At 42.1% G+C, this 12,499-nt stretch overlaps 1 protein-coding gene across 1 annotated transcript in view; it reads right to left on the bottom strand.

Moving 5' to 3' along the window:
* Positions 1-12,499, bottom strand: part of LOC140468888 (protein unc-13 homolog C-like) — a 587,121-nt gene that overhangs the window by 514,958 nt on the left and 59,664 nt on the right. The window contains exons 3-5 of the mRNA XM_072564959.1: positions 10,241-10,340; positions 6,642-6,759; positions 3,079-3,202 (exon numbers count right to left, since the gene is read on the bottom strand). Coding sequence (XP_072421060.1) covers positions 3,079-3,202; positions 6,642-6,759; positions 10,241-10,340 — 342 coding nt within the window. The remainder of the gene's footprint in view (positions 1-3,078; positions 3,203-6,641; positions 6,760-10,240; positions 10,341-12,499) is intronic.

Here is a 12,499-nt window from a genome sequence, read left to right as displayed (position 1 = left end):
GCTCTATGCTTGATGAAAGCATGTTCAACTTTCAAGTTTCATAATTAAATGATTGCATAGTGTTGAAGGGATAGGTAAAAATATTGTCTACTTTGGTCTCACAACACAGCTTGAGGTACAAATCAGCAAGCTGTCCAGCTTCAGTCTGTGCTTTTCCAATCAGTTAAATTAATACATAAAAAATTACAGGCTAGGAATGTAACTATTTCCTGATCTGCATTCCAGTGAAGCACTGAATGAATCAAAAGTGAAAAGCCTCCTCTAATTATTTAATCATTCTCAAGAGGTCCTGACCATTAAATTCCACTTTCTTGGAAAGGAGCATACAAACGCAATATCAGTTTGCTTAAACAGTCAGATTACATTGGTGGATGCACAAACTCATAAATTTCAAATGAGTTAGCACTTCAGCTAGAATAGCAAAAGAGGGGAAGTTCAGACAACCATCCTAAATGTTCTGCGATGCTAAAGAAAATTTCGATGTGTTTCAATATTCTAGTCAATCCTTCTTGACTGCCTCAATTACCAAGGACTGCAAAATCAATCTGTGACAAAAGAGCCGAGAGAGATGCAGAAACAAACAGACGAATAGTACAAAAACATAAATTGCTGGAATAGTTCAGCAGGTCTGGCAGCATCTTTGGAGAGAAATCAGGGTTAACGCTTTGAGTCAAGTGACTCTGCCTCCCGACCCTTGAGCTCTGAGGAAAGGTAATTAACTCTGATTTCTCTCCAGAAATGCTGCCAGACCTGCTGAGCCTTCTCAGCAATTTTAGTTTCTGATAATAGCATCCGCAGTTCTTTCAGTTTTCATTTAGATGAATAGTATAACTTGATGTTCAGAGTCACAAAGTCGCTAAGTGACATTGGCTTGAAAGAGTCAAGATTCCAAAATGCTGCCATGGCAAGCCGTTCAGACATCCACCAGGTTTCTTCAAAGTTTCTGGGCAGAGTTTTCTCCTCCCTGGTGCCATGAGAGTAATGACAAGAGCAATAACAAACTGGGAGTGAACAATAAAGAAAAATCAGATTCTTAACATCGATTTCTTATTTCTCCCTATTTTCTCTTCTAACTTTGAATGATGACATCCATGTATTTGCATCTCATTAAAGCCGTAACTTAATTTATTTACTTCCCACTTACAAGTCTTCTTGCCTCCGCCAAGCCACAAGACAGTGCAAACTCCCGACAGGTAAAAGACAATAGGTACCTTACGGCTGCAGCCCACTCATTGCCTGTCCCATCCAACAAACAACTGCTTCTTCTGATAAATGTCCCTGCATAGACCATGGTCACCAACCCTCTCAACCCTTCATCAAGAGCAAACCACCAGCTTCACAGGGTACCGCAGGGATCCGTGCTGGGACTGCAGCTTTTTCCAATATATGTAAATGATATAGAAGATGGTATCAGCAATAACATTAGCAAATTTGCTGATGATACAAAGCTGGGTGGTAGGGTGAAATGTGATGAGGATGTTAGGAGATTACAGAGTGACCTGGACAAGTTAGGTGAGTGGGCAGATGCAGTTTAATGTGGATAAATGTCTGGTTATCCACTTTGGTGGCAAGAACAGGAAGGCAGATTACTACCTCAATGGTATCAAATTAGGTAAAGGGGCTGTTCAGAGAGATCTGGGTGTTCTTGTCCACCAGTCAATGAAGGCAAGCATGCAGGTACAGCAGGTCGTGAAGAAGGCTAATAGCATGCTGGCCTTCATAACAAGAGGGATTGAGTATAGAAGCAAAGAGGTGCTTCTGCAGCTGTACAGGGCCCTGGTGAGACCACACCTGGAGTACTGTGTACAGTTCTGGTCTCCAAATTTGAGGAAAGACATTCTGGCTATTGAGGGAGTGCAGCGTAGGTTCACGAGGTCAATTCCTGGAATGGCAGGATTGCCTTACACGGAAAGACTGAAGCGACTGGGCTTGTATACCCTTGAGTTTAGAAGACTGAGAGGGGATCTGATTGAAACGTATAGGATTATGAAAGGATTGGACACTCTGGCAGGAGGAAACATATTTCCGCTGATGGGGGAGTGCCGAACCAGAGGACACAACTTAAAAATACGGGGTAGACCATTTAGGTCAGAGATGAGGAGAAACTACTTCACCCAGAGAGTGGTGGCTGTGTGGAATGCTCTGCCCCAGAGGGCAGTGGAGGCCCAGTCTCTGGATTCATTTAAGAAAGAATTGGATAGAGCTCTTAAAGATAGTGGAGTCAAGGGTTATGGAGATAAGGCTGGAACAGGATACTGATTGGGAATGATCAGCCATGATCATATTGAATGGCGGTGCAGGCTCGAAGGGCTGAATGGCCTACTCCTGCATCTATTGTCTATTGTCTATTATCCTGCTTTTGGACTAATGCAGCCACCAGTGCAGACCGTCAACACTTCACTTTGGAACTCACACACACCAACAACTTGTATATCTCTGCTATATCCCTGTGTGTACAGGGACAGATATGCATCTACACATAATTCTCTGTGCTGACAGGGACATGTGTATCTTACAGCTCCTCTCTTCCATTATCTGAAAGATCTTGATCAGGTCATTCCTTTCCAGAGTAGACCAAAAGACTGTTCAGCCTTTCCTGGTACTATCCTTGTGAATTTCTTTGGACCTACTCCAATGTCTCTACATCTATTTTATAATATGAAGACAAGAACTTTGTACAGTTCTCCAAATATGAGCAAACCAAGGTTAAATACAAGTTCAAACAGAACCCATGTACTTTTTAAAAACACCTCTCTAGAAAAATCAATTCCAATGACTTGGCTTCCTGGTTTACAAACCCACTATTGAGATGCATCATTCCTTGTAGTCATTTGTGAAGTTATTCCCCTTGGTGCATTAACTTCTCTGTCTGATTTAGACTCTTGATATCAAATAAACAATGTTATTATTCAATCTCCTGAAAGGTGACAGTGTAAACATATCAATACTAAAAATTGATTGCCAATTACATGTCCATTTTGCAAGTTTATTAATATCCCCACCCTTCATGTTAGCTGCAACAATCTGAGTTAGCCAAAGTTCATTGACATCAAAAGGAAAACAATATTTTTCACTCACCAGCAGGTAGTTCAAAGTAGGTATCCAGCAGGATTTTATGGGACGTTGGATTTTTTGCACCGCAAATTTCATCTCCTTTTGTAAGAACTTCAGAATTCAAAATCCACCAAGTCCCAAAGCCTTCCTAACAAAACATATGCATAATGGTACAAATCAGCTGATTAATTGTGAGCCTTTCTTTAAGGACAGTTTGCCCAGGAAAAGCACAAGGAATTAAACATATAAAATGCTAGAGGAATTCAAACATGATTCAATGGCAGTGTTATCGCTATAGTATCTCAAATATAAACATATTCAGAACAGATACTTTATGCAGTTCTAAAAATGTTGCAAGTGACACACTAACTTTTCACATGTTGTAGAATGAACCAATGGAGTTTCTTAAGCCTGAACCTTTCTAAGTTTTAACATCAAAGTTGCATCAATTTATTTCTTCAATTCGCAATAGACTCCTTTCATGAGACAAAAGCTGTGACTTCTGATATATGCTTTATAAGATCAATTAAAACAACCAAAGTGGGTATTTCATCCCAGTATACATTATTACATTTGAGTGTGAAAAAAAGAACAAAGAACTGCGAATGCTTTAGATCTGAAACAAAAGCAGAATTTGCTGGAGAAACACAGCAAATCTGGCAGCGTTGGTAGACAGAAGCCAAGAGTTTCGATCAGAGTGTTGCTGGAAAAGCACAGCAGGTCAGGCAGCATCTGAGGAGCAGCAAAATCGTCGTTTCGGGCAAAAGCCCTTCATCAGGAATAGAAGCAGGAAGTCTCCAGGGTGGAATGATAAATGGCGGGGGGGGGGGGGGGGGGGTTAACATGAACTCCAGTGACCCTTCTTCAGAATGTGTCCAGGAGCAGAGTGCGCAGAGTGAGCAGGCCTATTCCCAGACTCTAAACATTAACTCTGTTTTCTCTGCACAGACTATTGAGTTTTTCCAGCAATTTCGGTTTCTGCACTATATTTGAGCAACTGGTTTTAGGAATATCATTTGGCTACTGTTACAGGGCCCACAAACTGCTCCCCCTTCCTTTTCCTATTCTTTATCTCACCTCAAACTGATTATGCATCTTACTTTTTTGAGTTAAGGACTTCTCTCACTAATATAACATCTTCAACTAATAAAGCCTTCCCACAACCTTTTCCTAGATTCCTATCTTTTTCAAAAATTCAGACATCCATCAGCATTCCAGTCCCATATTCAGTTCCCATCTGTAGGTCTGTTGGTTATGGATGTGTATATTGTATTGTAGAATTAGTCTGTCAATACATAACGTTGATACTCTGTGGCGGAGGAGTGAGTGGGCTGATTCCCGGAGCACTGACAGAGTGAGCGGGCTGATTCCCAGAATGGGAACAGAACAATCGGAGTGAATCCTGAGCAGAGGCCGGCATGTGGAGGTAATGTGGCCTCGTGTTCAGGGGCCTGTGGGCACAGATTCATGTTGGAAAGGGACTGGAACTTCAGTCACTTTACTGTCACTTTCTATTATCATTCTGGACTTTTTAAACTCCGTGACCATGCTAACCTATTGGTTTTTTAAAACTCAGTTACAACACTTCAAGCCAAGGTACATAGCACCTAAATCTTGCCGAGTGGGGCCATTTGGAATTCTTTATTGCATGCCTGAGTGCACATGACAACAAAGGCCATTCTATTCTATTCTATTCTATTCAAGGTGCGCCATTCTCAAATACAGAAGGCACAAATCTCTCATGCTTGACTTGCACCCATCTTCTAACTTAAATATCTATCACCTTCACCACCACCGCAGCAGTGTGTACTATTTACAAGATGCAAATCCCTTCCAGGAATCTACAAAAGACATATTACCACAAGACATAGGAGCAAAAATTAGGCCATTCAGCCCATCAAGTCTGCTTCACCATTCAATCATGGCTGATAGTTTTCTGATCCCCATGTTCCCACTTTTTGCCCATAACCCTTGATCCTCTTGATACTCAAGAAGCTATCGATCTCAGTTTAAATATAGTCAGACATTATGCTCACCCTTTGAGCTACAAAAACGTGTGAACCACCAGGAAGAAGATTTCTGAGATGCACAAGAAGCTTGTTGAGCGGAGGTGTACCTATGGTTCGTGTCTTGTTTGCCAACTTAGATTATTCAGAACTTCATGCTCCTCTCCTGGTGAGTTTGTTGGCACAGCAGGCATTGAATGAGGCAGGAGGATAATGGTTGGGAACAGTGCTGCTGCCCTGATTACGTTGCACCACCAACTTAAGTTGTAGCAGAAATTGAAACCCCTAAATGGGAAATTAATGCCTTCATCATATCACTATATTCATCCTGCAGTGGAAAAGGGACTCCCCATGTTGGGCTGCATACTGCTTCCAGGGGATCGCAAAGTTCAAAGGCACTCTGTCTGACTGAGAGCCTTTTATTAAGTAAGGTTGCCTTAGCACCAAAGGACCATGGGGTTGCTCCGTCACTGGAGAGCGCAGCAGGGTGGAGGGTTACCCTGAGGATCAGCACACCATAGGCAAGCGGCGATTCCCAGCCTGGAATCACCCAGGAATCAGCTCACTCACTCTATCCCTGCTCCGGGAATCGGCCCACTCACTCTGTCTCCACTCAGAGGGGCTGAGATGGTGGGATCTCAACCAGCACAGGAATTGAACCCACACTGTTGGCATCACTCTCGCCAACTCAGCTAACCAACCCCTTCCTTTTCTGTTAAATACTGCCCAAACACACAGCTAGTGATTGCTCTGTGATATCACACACAGGTTACCTTTGGCTGAATTATAAATTTTAGGATAAACAAGCAGGAACATCTTGGGCAAACGAGATCTCACGCTAAAGATCTTTCTGAAAAATCCTTGCATTTCTGTAGCGCCATTCATGTCCTCAGACCATTTTGCCCTCAATGAAGTACTTTGGAAGTGCACTTTTGGCTCTAATGCAGAAGTGTGACAACCAACCTCTACACACAAGCTCCCACAAACAGCAATATGATGATGACCTGATAGTCTGATTTTGTGATGGATTAATATTGGCCAAGACACAGAAGATAATACTCTGCTCTTCCTTAAAACAGGATCTGAGAGGAATGACAAAACACAACACCTTCAACTGTGCTTCACATTCTCAATACTAAAAATTGTAATATTTGTCTTGATGAGAGGCACAGTGGCTCAGTGTTTAGCACTGCTATCTCAAAGTACCAGGGACTCGGGTTCGATTCCAGCCTTAGGTGTCTGCCTGTGCACATTCTCCCTGTGTCTGTGTGGGTTTCCTGCGGGTGCTCTGCTTTCCTCCCACAGTCCAAAGATGTGCAGGTTAGGGTGGATTGGTCATGCTCAATTGCCCATTGCGTTCAGGGATGTGCAGGTTAGATGCATTGGCCATGGGAAATGCAGGATTACGGGGATAGGGTAGGGAGGTGGTCTGGGTGGGATGCTCTTTACGGGATCAGTGTGGACTGAATGGCCTGTACCCAACACTATAGTGATCCTATGAATTCTTGGAATGGAACTTGAACCCACAATCTTAAAATTCAAACACAAGCCATTCCTCAGTTAAATAGAAATCAAACTTACGTCCATTGCATGTTCAATTTTTTTGAGTGGAATCCATGCAGTTCCCAGGAGTGTGTCCCATATCAAACCTTTGTCCCATACTTCAACAACAAGGCCCTTCCTTAAATCATTTATTTCGCTGTAAGAGAAAAGCAGCTTTCTTAAATCGTGCGGCGATAACACGTCACTTTGTAATTAATTGACCAATTTCCTTTTGATAAGTCGAAAGAAAATACAAAGGCATAAAAAACAGATACCTGAGCATTAGTAATTACTCTTTTACTGTTGTATGGAACATCATCAGACCAAAAGACTACAAAGATAAGTAACAAAAGGAAATTCTCTTATCGCTAATACTCAAGCGAATTGCAATGAGGAAAATGCAAATTAAAAACAAAATTCCATATCAATCAGATTAATTTGTCAGATTTCTCACACATCCATCAACATCCTTCAAAATCCTATTGCACTTAACTATTTTGCAAAACTTTGAACAATGATCAATGGAAGCATTTTCTGTATTCAGACCCTACACCATAGCACAAGTGTTGAGTTGTTGCAGTAATACACAAGGTTAGGTAAACCATGGACATTGGCGTGGCCTTGGATATTAATTACACGGAGTATCCTCTTTTAAAGCCAGTTTTGGCTTAGTTGATTCACACTGGGACAGCTGGCAGTCAATCCAGAGGCAAGAATTCCAGCCAGTCCTTTCAGGAACAGGTTGGCCTAGCACACCAAAGGACTCAAGTGGCAGTGAATTGAAGGACCTTGAGGGACAATGTTATTCTGCATTCTATTAGCAGAATTGTTAGTTGGACAACAGTACTGAAATGATCGGCAGATTGTATTTCAGAGAATGTTTACAGCAGATCAGAAACCCTTTGAAATAGATATATTTTAAACATATTTAACATACATCATCACTTAATGTTTGTCCTTTTCATTCGTGCAAATAAATGATGTGGATCAAACAGGGGCAGATTTCTGCAATTTTTCCTGGATTTTGATAGGATCCAGGCGAGGATATTTTGCCATACAACTCATACGTTCACTTCGGATGGCCGAACTAAATGATATACCTGGAGACAATATTCTGTTACCCAAAGAGATGGAATTGTTAGCAATCACTGTGTTGGTGCCCTGCACTGAGATACAGTTTGTTTTTTCCAAGTCAAAACAAACCATTGCAGTGGACGTGACCAAGCAGCCTCGAGGAGCAGAAAATCATATTTAGTATTTTCCAGAGGGTTTTCAAGGAAACTGCACAGTGTATGCAGTTATAATATGTCTCATCAGCACATCTGTGTAAGCTCATAAGAGCTAAAATGGATTTTAAGGGGTATTTTATCAGAAGAAGGTGAGATAGGCAAACATGTATGTTGAGGATATTCCAGAGTTTAGGCCATAGGCAACTGAAGAAATGGCTTCCTAATACAACAGCAATTAAACTTGGGAATGCTCAACAGGCTAGAATCAGAGGACCACAATAATAGCAGGCTAATGTCCACAATTCTGGCAACTACCGACTTTCCACTGGATTTTCCACTGTTGTCATGCCAACACATGCATCCTGTGGCCCAGTAAACACAGCACCAGTCACACAGCCAGGACAAGTCTGCAGTCACACATAGTGACTGATGGTTGGCTCTCTATCTGCAGCGATACCACCACAAGTGGGGTTTGTAAGACTCTCTGGGTTGTTATGATCACAGATACTGTATTTAATCGAAACCAAAATCCTGCAGGATTGCTGGGGATCAGAAACTAAAACAGCAAACACCGGAGAATCCCAGCAGGTCTGGCAGCATTCTCATGGAGATTCATTTTGATTCAAAACCTTATCTTGGTTTCTGTCTCCACAGATGCTGCCAAACCCACTGAGTTCCTACAGCACTTTCTGTTTCAACATGGTTGGATAATTAAAATCTTGAATCAACTCGATGGTGAGACCCAAGGCCTGCCATAAAATAAACAACGAAATCAGCATGCAGTTGCAAGCTGCAATTACCAAGAAAACTCTCGGGAAAAAAATCAGCCGAATGGATCAGAGACCATAAACAAGGATCATGGTGAAATTGATAAGAGGATTATTAAACAAAGCGATATTGTGGAAGAGAAATTGACCAGAGGGCAGAAGTGAGCACTACAGATGCTGGAGATTAGAGCCAAGATTAGAATGGTGCTGGAAAAGCACAGCAGGTCAGGCAGCATCCGAAAATCGATGTTTCGGGCAAAGCCCTTCATCAGGACAGAACTGATTCCCTGCACAAATGGCCAGAATGCTCTTCTAGAGGATTTTTCATTGTATTTCCCATCCGCGCGACTATGTGTAAATGCCCCTTTTCCTGGCATTCAGGTGTGTCCATTGCGTTTCTCCCACGAGCGAAGTCTTCCGGGGTCCCTCTTTGTTTGTACGGTATTGGTTTCAACGGGAAGCGAGCCTGCCCTTAAGGTATTGGGACACAGTGCTGATCGGAGCTGGAAGCTTTACTGTGAAGGCTGTTTGAGAAGTGTATTCTCTGGACTGGGAGTAGCTTGGCCATGTCTGGTTTCTTTGTTATCCTGTTTGGCCGAGACTGAGGCATTGTCTTTTGTGGTGTATATGTTGGCAGGCTTAATCCCTGTGTTTGGCAGGCCAGTTTCTGTGCTTTTTATGTGGCCATGCTGTGGGTGGGGAGAGGGGGCAGATCTTTTTTCCCACAAAAACATATTATTTTCCCCAAAGTCTCTCAGATTGTATTGAAATTATGATGGAAGCTTGGGAGAAACATTTTGGGATTTTACCCCATATGCGCTTCTAAAATGTATACTAGTCCATCCCCTGCCCAGCACTCAAATAAAAATGTGTTGTACAGCATTTTCAAAACCTGCTGTAAACAACTTGTTCATTTTTATATCCTCAGGCTACAGTCTTAACACCACATTCAAGTGTAGGTCATTGTAACGACGGCATGTTAACTCACAAATCTGGTTCTAATCCAATTCCCACGTACAGTAATCCAATGCAGAGAGAGAGATTATCAAGGAGGATGTCTCATACCACCGAGTCCCATATAAAAGTTGCAACCTGAGGGGTCGGATTGTTAAAAACAAATTGCAGGATGCTCTTGCCACTCCATCAAACTGATTATTCATTCTTTCCAGCTAACAGACAAGCAAAGATTGCCACAATTGTCACAAACTGGCTTCAAAAGGAAGTCTGTGATGGATAGAAGCACGGATATGTTCAACAACGTCGAGCAGAAGCAACACAAGTGACGGCACATGACATCACTTGACTCTGAGAGGAGATAGCGAGGACTGCAGGTGCTGGAGATCAGAGTCGAGAGTGTGGTGCTGGAAAAACACAGCAGATCAGGCAGCATCTGATGAGCAGTAAAATCGATGTTTCGGGCATAAGATTCGGGCGTATACTTCCTGATGAAGGGCGTGTGCCCAAAACGTAGACTCTCCTGCTCCTGCCTGACCTGCTGTGCTTTTCCAGCACTTGACTCTTGCCAACTATGTTCAAGCTGACCACCTGAACCTATCAATGTGGTGTAACTGCAGCCTGCACCTGGATGCTCCATACTGGTGTGATCAGGTACACTAGAACAAAAAAAACATTTTCAACTTACAACATGTAATCTTGTTCCCAGCAGGGTTCATTTCCTCGCCTGGTCACTGTAGTGCTTCTCAAATTTTGAACCTTCAGAACCACATAAGTATTAAATTTGTCTGTAAAATGAAAAAAATATTAGTTGCACTACATTGTAAAATTATTCTAGATTAAATCAAATGTTAAAAATGTACAATCAAACCTCCTGCGGTGTTCGTAAAGATAAAAATAAGGAAGTAACAAAACCAGTCATGCCCTCTTAAGAGTCAGAGATTCCTGTTGTGAAGGGGTGAGGTATGGACAAAAGATCAGAGTTAATATTTCAGGTCAACAGTCTTTTATCTGTTTCCACTCCTCAGATGTTGACTGACCTAATCATTTTTTTTTCTGATCTCACGTTTTACTGCACAATGTGCATTGCTTATCTACACCAGCACACACCAGGATTGAGTGGTGCCAATAAAGCAAAAATGTAAGTTATAAACCTGAAAGAATAGAGGATGCTGGAAGTCAGAAACACAAACAGAAATTGCTGGAAAAGGTCAGCAGGTCTGGCAGCGTCTGTGGAGAGAAATCAGAGTTAATGTTTTGGATCGAGTGACCCTTCCTCAGAATTGTAAAATGTAACTCAAAAATGCAAGTTAACTAATTGAAATTCTTGGTTAATAGTTGGAATTGACTGAAGAGCTGACTTGATACATACGGCAATTTGTAGTGATTTAGAATCTCCCCATTTGTGATTTTTTTCACTGAAAACGCAGCAGGAAAAGCACTTCAATCTTGTGCCAATTCCTTTACCATCACTTCAGGATGACAACAATCTGTGTTTTAGACAATGACAGAGGCACCCATGGACAGAAAGGATTGTGGGGTATCAGGGATTCCAGTTGTTGGGATGTCAGTTAATGTGAATTTTATTACATTTTGCCTTTGAGTCAAAATATATCAAATAGGGTTAGAAATTAGATTAGATTAGATTACTTACAATGTGGAAACAGGCCCTTCGGCCCAACAAGTCCACACAGACCTGCCAAAGCGGAACTCACCCAGACCCATTCCCCTACATTTACCCCTTCACCTAACACTACGGGCAATTTAGCCTGGCCAATTCACCTAACCTGCACATTTTTGGATTATAGGAGGAAACTGGAGCACCCGGAAGAAACCCACGCAGACAAGGGGAGAATGTGCAAACACCACACAGAGAGTCACCCGAGGCGGGAATTGAACCCGGGTCTCTGGTGCTGTGAGGCAGCAGCGCTAACCACTGTACCACCATGCCGCCCAATGCATACAGTTACTGCGTCTGCTGTGCTAAACAGCCCTTTCTTTAATCAGTAACAACTCACTTACGTAGCACCTTGAACATAGTGATATATTTGGTCCAAATCGTAGGTTTGAAGGGGTATCTTAAAAGAAGAATGAGAGGTAGAGAGGGTGGGAGGTTTAGGGAAGGTATTGAAGATCCTAGGGTCGAAGTAACCCAAGGTAGCGTTCCAATGGTGCAGCCATTAAAACTGAGGATCCTCAAGAGGCCAGAATTGGAAGACTGTAGTTATCATGGAGGATTGCAGGCTCTAGGAGATTGAATTGGTAGTGAAAGGCAAGGCCTTGTAGGCATTGAAAACAAGATTAAGAATTTGAATGATAGGACTGCGAGGAATTTAGAGATTTGCACTCAGTTTCAGGAAAGGCTGCAATATTAAATGAATTATGAACTCCATTTAATACTGCACATGGCAATGCAGCAAAGGCATGGAGGAAGAGCAACTGTACTCCTAAGAAACGTAAGTTCACAGATTTTCCATCACATCTACATTCCTTTATTGAACTCGCAATAATTTTATAACTTCGCCTGCACCTGAGATGCTACTTATGTTGCCAAATGGCATTTGATGAAGTGAACATTTATTGCTTGTCCTGATTTGCTCAGAGGGAAGTTAAGAGTTACATGTAGGCCAGACCAGGGAAGGATGGCAATTTCCTTCCCTAAAGAACATTTGTGAACCAAATGGGTTTTTCTGACAATTGACAATAGCTTCATGGTCATCAGTTTTTTTTTGTGTATATTGAATTCAAATTCCACCATCTGCTGTGTCGGGATTCGAACATAGGCCCCCAGAACATTACATGGGTCTCTGGATTAACAGTCTAGCAACAATACCACTAAGCCATTGCCTCTCCATATTCATAATGCAGCAATTAACTTAACAGTGGAGCTCTGACGTATATACTTTGTGAGTATTCTTGCGCATATTTTAGAAAGTGAACACTTTAG

This window comes from Chiloscyllium punctatum, chromosome 48 (genome assembly GCF_047496795.1).
Source record: "Chiloscyllium punctatum isolate Juve2018m chromosome 48, sChiPun1.3, whole genome shotgun sequence".
NCBI lineage: Eukaryota > Metazoa > Chordata > Chondrichthyes > Orectolobiformes > Hemiscylliidae > Chiloscyllium > Chiloscyllium punctatum.
Note: the sequence above shows the minus strand (reverse complement) of the source record. Positions and strands in the feature narration are given on the sequence as shown.